We start from the raw sequence: 15,214 nt of genomic DNA, 5'->3' as shown, positions 1-15,214 counted from the left end.
ATGCGTAGGGAGCGGGAGGCAGCATCACAGCAACTTGAGGAGGAGGCAGAGGTGAGGAGACGGTGGGAGGGTTGGAGAGTCTCAGGAAGGGGCTGCCTGAAGGCCAGAGAAATCTCTAACGGTGCTTGTTCCCCGTAACTTCTCCATTCCCCCCACCCCGCCCCAAGACTTGACTTTTGGGTATAAGAGAAGATACCACAAATGAAGAAATGTGTAATGTGGTTGAGGAAGGAATGGTGAAAAACAGAGGCTAGAATTCGAAAGGCAGAAAAATGCAAATGGGAAGCGAAATGAAACCAAATGATACAGTGAGTGCGAGTCAAGGTTGAGACAAGGTACAGTAGAGGAATTTAGATTTGCACTCTCAAAGGTCTCCAGACACAGACTGGAAGCCTTTCTGGGTGCTGTTTGGAGAAAACGGGTACGTATGTCATGTCCTCCTCTCCCCCTGTAAGGGAGCAGACGTGTGCACATGGGGGTGGGAGGAATGGTGGGGATCGGTGCACCAGCGGGGCCCCAGAGCGACGTGTTCTCTGCAGTGTTTCTCAAGCCCAGCCTCTGCCTTGGGGCCCCATGGTTGTGTTTGGAACAATTCCAGGTTCACTTCCAGGCCATGGGAATTTTCTGCAGAGATTGGACACAAGGCCTTGGTTATCACTAGGGGTGGTTTCCTTTTTAATTGTTCTTTCCAGCTGAATTAGTTGACTTCTGGCCTGATCTCTTCCTGGTGTTTGTGTTTTTTTGCTCCCCCCCTTGCCCCTCTCCAGAATATCGCCAGTGAACCGTTGAGACTGGACTATCGGACCCTGGCAGCTTTGCCCAGCAGTGGCTTACAGAGAGTCAATCGCACTGTAAGTGAGGGGCTGTGGTCCCTGCGCGGGGGAAGCCGCGGTCGCTGTCGCCTGCCCTCTCCGTGTGCCCTGGGGTGAGGGGTGACAGTGCTCTCTGCGGGAGAAGACGGGGAAGCAGAGCCGTGGTGGACTTTGATGCTGTCTGAAACAGGAGGTAGCCACAAAAGAAAGATTAGAATAAAACGAGGACAGCAGAGAGCTGGGTCGCCTTCCATTCTGGAAAGGGAAGGGGCCTGTGTAGCTGCCGAGGCACGAAAGGCAGTGTCTGGAACAAGGCAGAAAGAACAGCCCAGCAGGACAGAAGGGTACGTGTGGATGGGAGAGTGCAGGGGACTCCCGAAAGCTGCAGAGGAGGGAGGGGAAGATTCTTCCTGGCACAGAAGATGACCATGTTGTGTGCACGGCTTAGGTGTGGGATGGTGTTCAGAAAGGAGGAGGGATGCAGGGTGCTGTTACCAAAAGTATTAAAATAAAGGCAAGATCCACCTAGGACTGCAAAAGCAAAGTGTCAGTGATCGCATATCGTGACTTAGCCCTGACACAGCCTGGGGTGCTCCTGCCTGTGTCCTGCCTTTCAGTCCCTGATACGTAGTGGCAGCTCAGCAGAGAGAAAATCCAGATTTCACAGATCACAAAGTCCTCTGTCCCTCCCGTGTTGGTTAAAACCTCACCTTGCCTCTCCATCTTTGCTTCCCTTGGCCATGTTTTATCCTCCCTGCTCATACCTACTCCCCTGGGTTTCTGCCTGCTCCTTCGCATGCGTCCTCAGTCTTCACCTCCATCCCTTTCCTCCTGTTGCAGCAAGACCATCCTTTGCTGTCATCGTCGTCAGGTTCTGCATTCCCATTCCCTTGTTTCAGGATCATCTCTTTTATCTTTGCTGTCTCCATCTCATTCCATCCAGGCAGGTCTCCTCTCCTGTTCATCTGTCCTCTCGCTGACTTCAGGCTCTCCTGCTTTCCTGCTTTCACATTGATGGGAGCCCTGCTTTGTCTCCAGCTTTGTCTCATTTTGTTGTTCCCCATGCTCTCCAGCCTTTGGGTTTTCCCTCCTGGCTGTTCACACAGAACAGTATTATCAGGAAAGGGTTGGACGTGTTTTTAGCATCTCTCAGTGTACCTTCGTAGCTGGAAGCACAGGGAGAGCCAGCCCCATGCCAGCAGTTGCCACTTTGCTGGAGAGCCCTGGTGCTGCGCAGAGCAGAGCAGCATTTGGGGACTCGTGCCTTGGCCGCCCGTGTCAGCCCAGGAACGCCTGGCACTGGAATGCGGGGCTGCGCGCGCTGGAATGCTGGGGTGTATGGGCGGCATCTATAAATGTCCCGTTTCGGGGGAAGGGCCAATTGGTGCCCATGTTTATCTTTTTCCAGCTGTCATTTGCCCAGCCCTGTCTTTGCTCTGTTTGAAAAACGTCTGCCTAGATCATGCATGTGGGGAGATACGGGCATCGAGGACCACAAGGTTCTGGCCTTCCTGCAGGAGCTGCCCTGAGTCCGTTTGTGACTGCTGGGAAGGCTTAGACACGGCCAGCAGAAAAGCACGCGGGTCAGTTGAGGGGGGGTCTGTCTCCAGCCAGCCTGGCGGGGTTAAGGTGGCCAATGCTATCGCCCAGCTCCCGTAGTATTGCTCTCTTTCGTCCTGTCTCTAGGCCAACTTTCTCACCACGTACATTCTCCTCCAAACAGTGTCTACATTACATACCCGTAGTTCCCTGCAGGCACTGGTCCCTTTGTGAGCAAGATTTAACAACGGCATTCTGAGATTCAAGCCTGTTTTGTTTGTATACGTCTAAAACCCCAACTGCAAAATTCCAGTTGAAGGCCGCATGGGAATGCTCGTCGTAGCGATGCTCTCTCTTGGTGTAACGTGATGTCTGCAGGGTGCACTACGGTGTCTGGACACTGCCATCACAGTACGTAAAGATGGGCTTGAAAGCCATCCCCAGGATTCCCTGCGTCTAGCCCCAGAGACACCGTGCTTTCTGGACTGTGGGAAATGGAGAAGCCCTTACAGCTCAGTAGCGTGTCGCCATGGTTAGTTAATTAACTATCTGTGCTTTCTAGTCTGGATTGATCTCTGTTCAATTTGTAGCCATTGATTCTTTCCCTGTACTCGTTCATTACATTTAGCATTGGATTTGATTCAGTGTCTGGGGCCAAGCGATGGAGCAGAACTGCAAATGCCTTTCTTCTGTGATTGTCCTGTCCGCTAGACTGGGGAGTGACAGCGGCGAGGCTGGGAAAGGCACGCTGCATTGCCAAAATCTTTGCTTGCCCAGAATAGAAATCGTTGCTTGTCTGACAAAAATAGGGCACTGTGAAGTAGCGGGGGCGAGGCGTCCTGCACTGGAACACCCTGCTGCGGCAGAGGCACGGGAGGTGAGAGTGAGGGGCAGATGAAGCTCAGTTCCAGCAATGTCCATGAACAAAACAGGGACTGGGGCTCCCCGTGGGCTATCAGCCCTCATGCAGTGTTGGCGAGGCGCCCATCTCCGCAGCGCCCTAAAAGCGGTGTTTACCTGTTCCCTTCATGCGAAGCAAAGTAGGCATTGGTGGTGGGGTTCACCTGGAACCCGGGATGGTCCCTGCTTGTGCTCTTCTGCTTGGCCAGGGGAAGCAGCAGTGGTGTTGGGGGGGCCTGGCTGTGGGGCCGACAGCCCCACTCTGCGGTGGTGGGTTGCTGGCGGGGTTCTCATTACAGCATCCCCAGTGAACAAATAACGTTCCTGAGAGGAAATTCTGCCTGGCGTAATTTTATGGGCACTAGAGCTCTTGCTGGTGTGGTTGATGGCACTCGGAGGAAAGATGGTTGGAATTTGGGGGGGTTTGGTTTGGGGTTTTTTACATTGGAGAGTCGCATAGTTACAATAGCAAAATCTGTAAGGGCAGCACAGGCCTCAGTGTCTGAAGAAACATGATATGAGCCAGGGCTCTGCCAGCCACTGCCGTAGGTTGGGTTGGGGCTGAGGGGTTAGGGGAGGGCCTCAGAAATTCCTGAGCCTCCCAGCTGCCATTGTAGTCACCAGCCCACCCAGCCCTTGAGAGCTATTTTTGTGAATGCTGCCGTGACAGAGGGGTTGGGGAATGTGCTCTGGCAGAAGAGGTCTTTCTGCTCCCTGGCAGGCGCTTGGATAGAAGGAGATTTGATCGTTGCTCCCTGATCATCTCTGCATCCCTGGAGAAGGCTTTGGCTGGGGTAACGAGCTCTCTTCTGTAGTATTCAAAGAGGAAAGGTCAGTGCTTCATCTTAGGTGGGTGCAGCTGAGCCTGGGCAGAACTGGATCTCTGCTTCCGTCCTGCCGTCAGTAAGAGTGCTCAGAGGGACCTGTACTTTGCTAGCTGTTACTGAGCTCTCTGCTACTCGCTGGTCGTATTTTGATGAAGCGAGGCCGTAAAAACACATTTGCCCACGCAGGTGTGATGGGGAGGCAGGGGGTAGACGATATGGTGATAACTGTGCGGCTGCGTGGAAGTGCATTGGCACGAGAGGCGTTGTTCTGCGTGACAGTGCTGGAGCTACTGAACGTATGCTGGGGTGAGAGGGTGGTGCTTGGCCTTGTGGGGTTGGATTGAGGATGTGCTGCGGTGCGATGGGAGAGGGTGTGTGCTCGCGCAGGTTTTGGCCATCAGTTTTGCTAGAGAGCTGCAGCGTTGCTGGTAAGCTGCCGAAGCGCAGGCTGGAACGTGTATGAGAGCCGGGAGAGCGGAGGGAGTGTGCGTGTGGCTGTCGCCCGCTTGGTGTATGTATTGCACGCTGACAGCAAGGCACTCCCTTCAGGATGGCAGGATTGGTGGTAGGGTAGGAGAGAGGGAAGGGATGGTGGTGTGGGCATTAGTGCTGGAATTCTTCTCTCCCCTGTCCTTGAGCATCAGCAGCTGCTCTGTATTTTCTCCCTCCTCTCCTTTACTCCTTACTTCTTTCTGATCCTTTTGTTTTCCTCTCAGCTTGTTCAGTATAATAAGGCCAGCTCCAGCATGGAGGGTGACTGCGCTGCGCTGTCTCTGCCAGTGGCACAGGACAGCCGGGATCCATGCCCAGAACCAGCTGCAGGCCCGGTCATCGGAAGCACGGCCGGCCTTCCTCAGGACCCCGCGTCACCCGACAAGCGCACGCGTGGGGCAGAAAAGCCCCAGCTAGAGAAGCAGGATCCCAGGGGTTGCCCCTTGGCCCAGGACCAGATGCCAGAGGCACCAGAGCAGGAGTGTATGATCGACTCTCAGCCCATCCTCTTCAGTGAGAACCCCTTTGTGGTGGCTGACCGCAAGGGGAAAGCAGCAGGCAAGGCTTGCCTGGGGGGGCCGCCCCTGGGCTACGGCAGGGGGGGAGTGCTGAAGACCAACCTTTACTCCAAGGCAAGCAGTCCCACGGCATGCGGTGTGTGGCATGCGGTCACGCAGTTGAGGCCACCTGCATTCTACTAAACCCCCCGCGCATGCGCTGGACCCCAGAGGCCGGGCAGCACGAGGCCTGTGCGGGGCCGGTCCCACCTAACACGTGCTTCTCCAGCGCTGCCTGCAGAGGCCGTCGGTCAGTGATTGTCTGCCAGCCACTAATGTACCCCAGGTATTGCCAAGTGTGCATGCTGCCGAGCCCCTCTTTGAGGGAGGCAGTGATGGCAGGGGACTTCCCCGATGTCTCTCTGGGTGGGCAAGAGTCTGGCGAGGAGCAGCCGCATTCCCTGTCTGCTGTGGTTGTGAGTGGGGCCTGGGCAGGGCTTGTAGAAGAGTGGTGGTGGTGGTCACACTGGTGTATCTGGGCCTGAACAAATACAGACGTTTTTAGACTAGAAAAGGAAGAGGCAATGCGGCTGACATGGTTAATGTCCACCCAGCAGCTTGCTGTTCCGTGAAGTGACACGTTTTGGTACATCTAGGCGTTCAGATTTCGAGATTTCAGATCTCACTTTGCTTTCTGCTCTGGGAAATCTGTTTGTATTTGACTTGCTCACTGTGGCACAGGAAACCTGTGGCAGAGCAAGGACTAGACCCAAAGATATTGCGTTCCAAATTAGCACCACACCACTCTCCCTTTCATTCTTTCTCGGCCTTTCGGGAGGTCTGAAAAGCAAGGGAAGCAAAAAAACCGCAAACAAACAGCCCCCACGCACAGAAGAAAAACCAAACCAAACAGCACCCACCTGTAGTTCTCTTAGATGTTTCTAGCCTAGTTCCTTGGCGGGAATTTGCTTTTCACAGATGTGTAGGCAGATGAGCACGAGCAAGGCATGTTGGTGAATCTCCGTAACCTCTCAGCTTATTACAAGTCAAAGGCTGTGGTTTGGATATCGTAGACACCCAGCTTTAGAGTCCAAGAGACCACAAAAGCAGCGGTCACAAAGCACTGACCCGTTCTGAAGGCAGACTTTATGCCCAGATCGGCTATCATCAGTCTGGAGGTGGGTGTCGCAGTTGGCTGGAGCTCATCTAATTCCACATCGCTGTCAAAAGGGATCGTTATCCCCGTCTGCGTGTTCTCCTGAGTGCTGACACCGGAACGGGAGCAGTTGTGTGTCAGCTGGGCCAGGGAGCTGAACTCCCTGAAAAACAGTGTTGTGGCACAGCTCCTTCCTTGGGGATTAGTAAGCTGCATGTGCTGGCTCATGGGAAGGCTTGGACAGTGGTAGCCAGGAGCAGGGTGAGCAGGAACGCTTTCTGCAGTGGCATGGAAGGAGATCAGGTGATAGTGCTGCACGCTCGGTCATTGCAGTGCTAAAAAGGATCAGATGTTTTCTGAGCTCCAATATAAACTCCAGATCATGTCTCCTGGCTTGGTCAGTAGAAATACCATTGCCCAAGACTGACTTGAACCAAATTAACATGATTCAGTAGTGCATGGGTCTGGTACTAATGATTGCGGAGCCCTAGATTTGCTCAAACAGTTCTCTAAAATCCCACATGACCTGTTTCCATCTTTAGGCATCTAAAAGACTTTTTAAATCGTGCTCCTTAATCCTGTGGACAGACTGCGGGTGACTGTTGGGACTCTGCTCTCTTGTTGTAGCTGTTGGGGCTGGCTCAGCCTGAACGTTGGGCTGGTGGGGTCCATCTGTCAGAGAAGGGAAGAGCTTCTTCGATCATAGGCTTGCCAAGCTCATGAAGAGGGCTTTAAACTGAAGTTGCCAGGGGAGGGGAACCTCAGTCCATTCCACCTCTACCAGTTTGATGCCAGTGCCAGCAATAGATGCCCAGAGTCTGGAGAAGGGTCGCAGGTCAGCAGGAGAAAGGAATTCCAGCCACTAAGTCAGCTTCATCGGGGGCCCAACTTAAACGCCTCTAGGCAAACGCATGTAGCGTGGGGAATAAACAAGAGGGGTTCAAGACGGGTGCCTGCCTGCAGGGCTGTGATCATATTGGTCTCCAGGCATCATGGAGACCTGGTGGGATGGCTCCTATGGCTGGAGTGCTGGAATGGAAGGATACTGGCTCTTTAGGAAGGACAGGCAGGGAAGATGAGGAGGGGGTGTTGCCGTCTATGTCAATGACCAGCTGGCGTGCACGGAGCTCTGCCTGGGGATTGATGAGGAGCTGACCAAGGACTTATGGGTCAGGATTGACGAGAGGGTGGGGACACGTGACATTATAGTGGGGGTCTGCTACAGGCCACCCGACCAGGAGGATCGAGTGGATGAGGCCCTCTGTAGACAGATAGGAGCAGCCTCATGTTCACAAGCCCTGGTCCTCATGGGGGACTTGAACCATGTCTATATCTGATAGAGGGACAACATAGCAGGGTGTAAGCAATCCGGGAGGTTGCTGGAATGCGTTGTTGGTAACTCCCTTCTCCAAGTGATAGAGGAGCCAAGGAGGAGAGGTGCTATGCTAGACCTGGTTCTCACCAACAGGGGGGGGGCTGGTGGGGAATGTGAAGCTCCACAGCAGCCTTGGCTGCAGTGACCATGAAATGGTAGAATTTGAGATCTTTAGGGCACTGAGGAGGGCGCACAGCAAGCTCACTACCCTGGACTTCAGGAGAGCAGACTTTGGCCTCTTCAGGGATCTGCTTGGTAGAGTACAATGGGATAAAGCCCTGGAGGGAAGAGGGGCCCAAGAAAGCTGGGTAATATTCAAGGATCACCTCCTCCAAACTCAGGACCGATGCCTCACAACAAAGAGGAAGTCAGGCAGAAACACCAGGAGGCCTGCATGGATGAACAAGGAGCTCCTGGACAAACTCAAACACAAAAAGGAAGCCTACAGAGGGCAGAAGCAAGGACAGGTAGCCTGGGAGGAACACAGATAAAAAAAACAATAACAGCCAGGGATCAGGTTAGGAAAGCTAAAGCCCTGATAGAATTAAATCTGGCCAGGGACATCAAGGGCAAGAAGAAAAGCTTCTGTAGGTATGTCGGTGATAAAAGGAAGGCTAGGGAAAAAGTGGGCCCACTCCAGAGGGAAACGGGAGATGTGGTTACCCAAGATACGGAGAAGGCTGAGGTACTCAATCACTTTTTTTGTCTCAGTTTTCACTGGCAAATGCTCAAGCCACACTGCCCAAGTTGCAGAAGGCAAAGGCAGGGACTGGGAGAATGCAGAACCACCCACTGTAGAAGATCAGGTTTGAGAGCATCTAAGGAACCCGAAGGTGCACCTGATGAGATGCATCCGTAAGTCCTGAAGGAGCTGGCAGATGAAGTTGCTAAGCCACTATCCATCATATTTGAGAAGTCGTGGCAGTCCAGTGACCTTCCCACTGTCTGGAAAAGGGGAAACATAACCCCCATTTTTAAAAAGCAAAACCAAAAAAGACCCAGGGAACGACAGGCCAGTCAGCCTCACCTCTGTGCCCAGCAAGACCATGGAGCAGATCCTCCTGGAAACTACGCTAAGGCACATGGAAAATAAGGAGGTGGTCGGTGACAGCCAACATGGCTTCACTAAGGGCAAATTGTGCCTGATAAATTTGGTGGCTTTCTATGACAGGATTACAGCGTTGGTGGATGAGGGAAGAGCAACTGATGTCATCTACCTGGACTTGTGCAAAGCATTTGACACTGTCCTGCACGACATCCTTGTCTCTAAATTGGAGAGACATGGATTTGACAGATAGACCACTTGGTGGATAAGGAATTGGCTGGATGGTTGCACTCAGAGAGTTGTGGTCAATGGCTCAATATCCAAGTGGAGACCAGTGACAAGTAGCATTCCTCAGGGATCAGTATTGGGATCAGTGCTGTTTAGCATCTCCTGTCACCTGTTGGTGACATGGACAGTGAGATCATGGACAGGAGCACCCTCAGCAGGTTTGCTGATGACACCGAGCTGTGTGGTGCAGTTGACACACTGGAGGGAAGGAATGCTGTCCAGAGGGACCTTGACAGGCTTGAAAGGTCAGCCCGTGCAAACCTCATGAAGTTCAACAAGGCCAAGTGCAAGGTCCTGCACATGAATTGGGGCAATCTGAAGCACAAATACAGGCTGGGCAGAGAATGGATTGAGATCGGGCCTGAGGAGAAGGACTTGGGGGGACTGGTGGATGAGCAGCTCAACATGACCTGCGCTTGCAGCCCAGAAAGCCAACCCTACCCTGGGCTGCATCAGGAGAAGCGTGGCCAGCAGGGCAAGGGGGGTGATTCTGCCCCTCTACTCTACTCTGGTGAGACCCCACCTGGAGCCCTGCATTCAGTTCTGGGGCCCCCAACATAAGAAGGATGTCAGCCTGTTGGAGCAAGTCCAGAGAAGGGCCACGAAGATGATCCGAGGGCTGCAACACCTCTCCTACGAGGACTGGCTGAGAGAGTTGGGGTTGTTCAGCCTGAAGAAGAGAAGGCTCTGGGGAGACCTTAAGGCCAGCCATTCAGTACCTGACGGGGGCCTACAAGGAAGCTGAAGAGGGACTTTTTACAAGGGCATGTACTCATAGGACAAGGGGTGATGGCTTTAAACTGAAAGAGGGTAGATTTAGATTAAAGGAGGAAATGCTTCACTATGAGGGTGGTGATGCACTGGACCAGGTTGCCCAGAGAAGTTGTGGATGCCCCATCCCTGGAAGTGTTCAAGGCCAGGTAGGACAGGGCTTTGAGCAACCTGGTCTAATGGAAGGTGTCCCTGTCCATGGCAGCAGGGTTGGAACTAGATGATTGTTAAGGTCCCTTCCAACCCAAGCCATTTTATTATTCTGTAGGTTCCTGTGGAAGGGCTGTCTCTCCTACGCTCTGGGCTACTCATAAAGGTCTTACCATTAGGCCAACAGCAATGGATGTGGCTGGGGAGGAATCTTGTCTCCTTTCAGTTGGGAGTGGCTTTTTTTGATCAGGAGGTTTGCCTAGACTGTGGCCCACACTGTTGAGGCCTAAAGAGAAGTTAGGGGGAGAGGATTCCTGGGGATGTCTTACAAGGCAGAAGGCTTTAACCTGATTCAGTTGGCCTTGCGGGGCGTTTGGGTATGATCTCAGTTCCAAAGTTTAACGTAATTCCCTTGCTGTTTCTCACGCTTTTTGCAAGTTTCTGCTGTGACATCTGTGTTGGGCCCAATGCTAACTCTGCTCTCTCGCAGTGCGATAGCCCACAGTTGGCCTTGGGCTGGACGTCAGTGGTCTCCCCTGCCTCCTGGTCTCACTGCTGAGGGAGAGGCATGGAAGTTGGCTGCTGTATGGTAACTATCTAGCTTTGTCTTCTCTCTTTCAGGCTCCTGCGGGCGAGTCTGGGACAGGAAATTCCAGGCGTGACACTCCCTATTCTCCTAGTAATCAGCAGGTGAGACTGCCCCCAGGACAGGCAATGTGGGAAAGGCAGGGAGGCGTGCTTCCAGGGCGGGAAGTGCTTCCAGAGCGGGACAGCACCAGGGCAGATGGGCAGAGGAAGCCGATTGTGATTTCCATCCTTGAGAGTCATACCTTTGAGATGGAGGGGTACCCGTTGCAGGAGGCACCTAGACAACTAGGGGAAAAACTCCGCTCTTTCAAAATGTCTCAGGACCCAGAGTATGATTACCGAGTCAAAAACTCCTTGGAAAGTTACTGCTCTGAGGAGTGACCTAATTTGCAGGGTGATGAGCAGGGGGTACCTAGAGTGACTGCAGAACGGTAGTTTGTCCTTTTTGGGAATGACCTCACCAGTGCCTTATACAGAGCCTCGTTAGTTCTGCCAATTGGTGTGTCAGAAGAAGTGGAGAAGCCAGGATTTGGAGAATCATCTCAGGTCTGTAAGCCAGAGCTGCTCAGTTTCCCAGAGAGATTCCTAGTTCTGTCCGTGATGCTGCTGGCAACCCGCATCAGCGGTTGGGAAGCAAACGGAAGGACCGTGCGGCAGACGACTGTAGCTTAGCCTACCCTTAGGGAATGATTTTCTAAAACTCTTTGGCTAGAGGCTGGCTTTCACCCTGAAATGGGCAGTTTCTTTATTCTTGTAACTTCTGACTTTTGGGTTTTTTTAAGCATTACCTGTTCTCTCGAGCTGTTCTTATTTCTCACATCAACTCGGATCTTTTAAATCTTGCTAAGTCTTTGATTTCCCTTTTCATCCTCTGGCAGTAGGTTTCACAGCTCAGTTGAGCCTTTTGAAGTTAAATACTCTTAAATGGATTTTTTAACATGTTCCCTTTACAGTCGTTACGTGTTACTGTTTTTTTCTATTAGGGGGCTGGAATGAACAGAAAATTGTACTTTGTACTCTGTCCTTAGCAATTGGTGTCTGTTGCATTCTTTTGGAGTGCAAATGCTCTCCAGCTGTTTGGTCACACTAGCTCTGGCACTTAACCTGATCATTAACAGAGTCATTTCAGTTCTCTGAGCTAGACAAAAGCTGCCTGCTTTATTGGTAGGTTAGTTCAGCTTAGTCATAGAATCATGGAATCATGGAGTTTGGGTTGGAACAGGCCTTTAAGCTCCCCCAGCCCAACCGTTCCCCTACCCCTGCCATCCCACTCCCAAACCCCATCCCCAAGCACCACGGCTGCCCGGCTGTTAAATCCCTCCAGGGCTGGGGACGTCTCCCCTCAGCCTCCTCTTCTCCAGACTAAATAACCCCAGCTCCCTCAGCCGCTCCTCGTAAGCCTTGTGTTCCAGACCCCTCCCCAGCTTGGTTGCTCTCCTCTGGACATGTTCCAGCAATGCAACATCTTTCTTGTACTGAGGGGCCCAACACTGACCCCAGCACTCGAGGGGCGGCCCCCCCAGTGCCCAGCACAGGGGCACGCTCCCTGCCCTGCTCCTGATGGCCACACCACTCCTGAGACAAGCCAGGATGGTGCTGGCCCCCTTGGCCACCTGGGCACCCTGCTGGCTCCTATCCAGCCCCCTCTCGACCAACCCCCCCAGGGCCTTTTCCGCCGGGCAGCTTTCCAGCCCCTCTGCCCCACGCCTGGAGCGCTGTGTAGGGTTGTGGTGACCCCAGGGCAGGACCCGGCCCTTGGCCTTGTTGACCCTCACCCAACTGGGCTGGGCCCATGGCTCCAGCCTGGCCAGGTCCCTCTGCAGAGCCCCCTTTCCCCCCCCCAGCAGATCCACACTCCCGCCCAGCTCGGGGTCACCTGCAAACTGGCTGGGGGTGCCGTCGATCAACCCTGCATTCCGTACATGAGCTTTCTATCACATTTACATGATTTAATACTTTCTGGATCAGAGCCTTCCACAGCAGTCTCCTGCACATCAGGCAAGGCTGCTTCTGGTAGATTTAGTTCTCTCTGGACAAGGAATGTTACGCAAGATGGAACAGGTCCAACAGGACAATCACTGGCCTTGTGGCTTGTGCGTTTTCTGTGGTTTCAGGAGACTTGACCTTCAGGTTGTTGCTCCGGAGTAGAAGTTCCAAGGAATTGCATTGCTGATTCTCTGCCGCCATCCATTTTCAGTGTAAAGGCTTCGGTTATGACATCTTGTGGTCCAGCCAGAATTCATGGGCTGATTTCAGAGCTCTTGTAGAGTTACTGAGGGAAGCTCAGTCCTTTGTCCTGAGGCTGCTGTCATGATGGTCCTGCCTCTCCTCGAGTTCTGCAAGCTTCTGGTGGGGGAGGAAGCAGGCAGGGGGAGGAAGGAGGTGTTTGTGGTGCGCCCACGTGTGCGTGCCACGGAGGGCAGAGGGGCCTTCTCCATGGCAGGCAGCAGGGACACATGGGGACAGGGACAGCTCTGGGTGACTGCAGTCTGTGCTGGGAAAGGTGCTTGTCTCAGCCTCTCACGCGGAAAACCCAGTCTCTTCGTTTTCTCTCCCATTCTCTCCCCTGACGATCCTCCCTGGCGTTGCCCCTCTCCAGACGCCCGCAGCCCCCCGGCCTGCTCACCTCTCGGGCAGGGAGACCCGCTTTGTAAGTGCCTGTTGGTGTGCAGTGTGCGCTGCTGCTCCGTGCTGCTCTCACCCGGCACCGCTGCTCTTTGCCCCTTCCTCCAGCTCCACGCTCCCCAGCTCTCGGGCTTGGTGTGCGCCGAGGGCTCGCTGCGGAGAGCGGCGCCCGGGACGGCATGAGAGGCTGTTCCCTGCTAGCCACGGCTGAGATGGCATCTGTAAATGCTTCCCGGCAGAGAAGCTGTGGTGCTGATGGCTTTGCTCAAGCTCAGTAGCGAGTGCAGAGGGCAGGGGACCTAAACAAGGGCCAGGACCAGCTGAGCTGGAGCGGAGAGGGGGAAGGCGGGAGCCAGTGCTCAGGCACGCAGGGGGAGCTGTGAGTGCCTTCTCACGCCGCAGAGGAACCGTGGGAAGCTCTTGTGGGTGGGCTCCAGACTGCTCCCCGCATGAAGAAGAAGGTATGGCAGGGGTTAGTATGAGACTTGGGGCTTTTCCCTGTACAGGGCAAGTGGCGGGGCAGGGGAGGGGTTGGGAGTTTTGTATTTCTTTTTGTATGGAGCAGGGTAAACTAAAGGCTTCTGTATGGACTCCCAACTTCACACCTGTATTTCTGTTTTCAGGCTTCCATTAACTTCATTACATCGCAGGATGACAGTAAATCAGTAAGTACATCCCCCATGACACCTTCTTGTTGTGTCCCTATGCATTCTCCAGCACTTAGAGCTTGCACACATGCTCACTTCCAGTCCCGCAGGTCTCACTGTTGGCTCTTACTCTGTCTTCATCAGTCCTCCACTGTACCTCAAGTTTGCACAACTGCACAAAGTCTTAAATATTGCCAGTTTGAAAACTTTATGCAGGTGTTTTTGCAGCTTTTATTCCTGTTTAGCTTTGCCGCTTTTGCTCCTGTGGTTTTTGCCAGCTTACTCAATTCCTGATTCTACTCTCCTTAGTATCAGATGTTTTGTTCACTTCCACACAGCACCCAACAGCGGTGACGTCTAGGTCAAGCCTCAGCCTCTGGTCTCTGCTCTCATGTCTGCATTTCTAATTGGAGCCCTAGCTCCTTCTCGGTTCATGTTCATCCCCAGCTTTTGCCAATACCTGTTCCTGGCCAATGTCTTCCTACTGTATCTTCCATTCATGATGCTTACATTCTCCAAGCTTTGACATACTTGTGACGTACCCCTCTGACCCTTGAGCTGCTACTTGTATGGCAGATTCTTCTTGTGTCCTGAGCTTCTCTGCGACCCATTGGTCCTGTCGTGACCCTGACTTGTCTGAATCTCTTAGCCTGTCCAAAATGCTTGCACCAGAGGCATCATTTGGTGTTGGCTTCAGTAGCTTTCCCTCCCAGTCTGGAGACTGGAGTCAGCAGCACGGCTGAGGACCTGAGCTCAGGTGCATGGATTTGTCTTACTTGCATGGCAGAGATATCTTGCTGCCCTAACCGCTTGTTTCTCTCTCTCTCTCTCTCCCTCCCCCCTGCCTTTCCCCCTGTTGTGTGGTATTGACACAAGCAGACCAAGCCAGGCGTCATTCAGCCTCTTTCCCGAGTGCGACAAAACGCTGCCTCACATAATTTGGAGGACGGGGACAGCCCCAATCCCTTCCAGCAACCTGAGCTGTGCGTCAATATCCAGAACTCTGTAAGTGGCCTGCAGTTCCTTCTTGCTGAGCTATGTCTGTCCCCCCTCGGTTGCTGTGGTGCCACTTCTTCTGGTGGGGAGGCTGAACACCCCCTCCCGGTGGGGATTTTGTAGTTTAAAGATCACATGCCTTAGCGAAGGCTGGTCCTGTTTATGCATCAGTCTGGATGCCCTGGGTAAGAACCCATGCTCTTCACAAGTCGACTCATGGTCAGCCCATCCCATTCATTTTCCTAACACAGATGAGCCTCACCAGCCTGCCTGGTGTCTCCGCTTGCCCATTCCAGAAGTTAGCATGGTTGAAGCTGTATGGTGGCTGAAACCCCCACAGCAGTTACAGTTTTAGACCCTTATTTATGAGGTGTCGTGTTCTGAGGCATGAATCTTTCAGAACCTTTGTCTATCAATGTCTTGCATCTTGGAGCAAGAGCCAATACCATCTCACTGAGAATAAGTTTTATGATTTGCAAAATGATTGTGTTTGAAAGATTCATATT

General features: G+C 53.2%; 1 protein-coding gene across 18 annotated transcripts in view; it reads left to right on the top strand.

The window, feature by feature from the left end:
- Nucleotides 1-15,214, top strand: part of SCRIB (scribble planar cell polarity protein) — a 110,612-nt gene that overhangs the window by 73,042 nt on the left and 22,356 nt on the right. For 5 of the 18 annotated variants that reach the window (XM_035897653.1, XM_035897602.1, XM_035897578.1 and 2 more), the window contains 5 exons: nucleotides 768-851; nucleotides 10,474-10,542; nucleotides 13,040-13,090; nucleotides 13,689-13,730; nucleotides 14,589-14,717. In XM_035897653.1, coding sequence (XP_035753546.1) covers nucleotides 768-851; nucleotides 10,474-10,542; nucleotides 13,040-13,090; nucleotides 13,689-13,730; nucleotides 14,589-14,717 — 375 coding nt within the window. The remainder of the gene's footprint in view (nucleotides 1-767; nucleotides 852-10,473; nucleotides 10,543-13,039; nucleotides 13,091-13,688; nucleotides 13,731-14,588; nucleotides 14,718-15,214) is intronic. The other 13 variants (XM_035897614.1, XM_035897649.1, XM_035897584.1 and 10 more) reach the window with 12 other exon arrangements.

The sequence above is a fragment of the Egretta garzetta genome, unplaced genomic scaffold, assembly GCF_000687185.1.
Source record: "Egretta garzetta isolate BGI_Z169 unplaced genomic scaffold, ASM68718v1 scaffold460, whole genome shotgun sequence".
NCBI classification, from domain to species: domain Eukaryota; kingdom Metazoa; phylum Chordata; class Aves; order Pelecaniformes; family Ardeidae; genus Egretta; species Egretta garzetta.
This window is presented reverse-complemented; position numbering and strand designations above follow the sequence as displayed.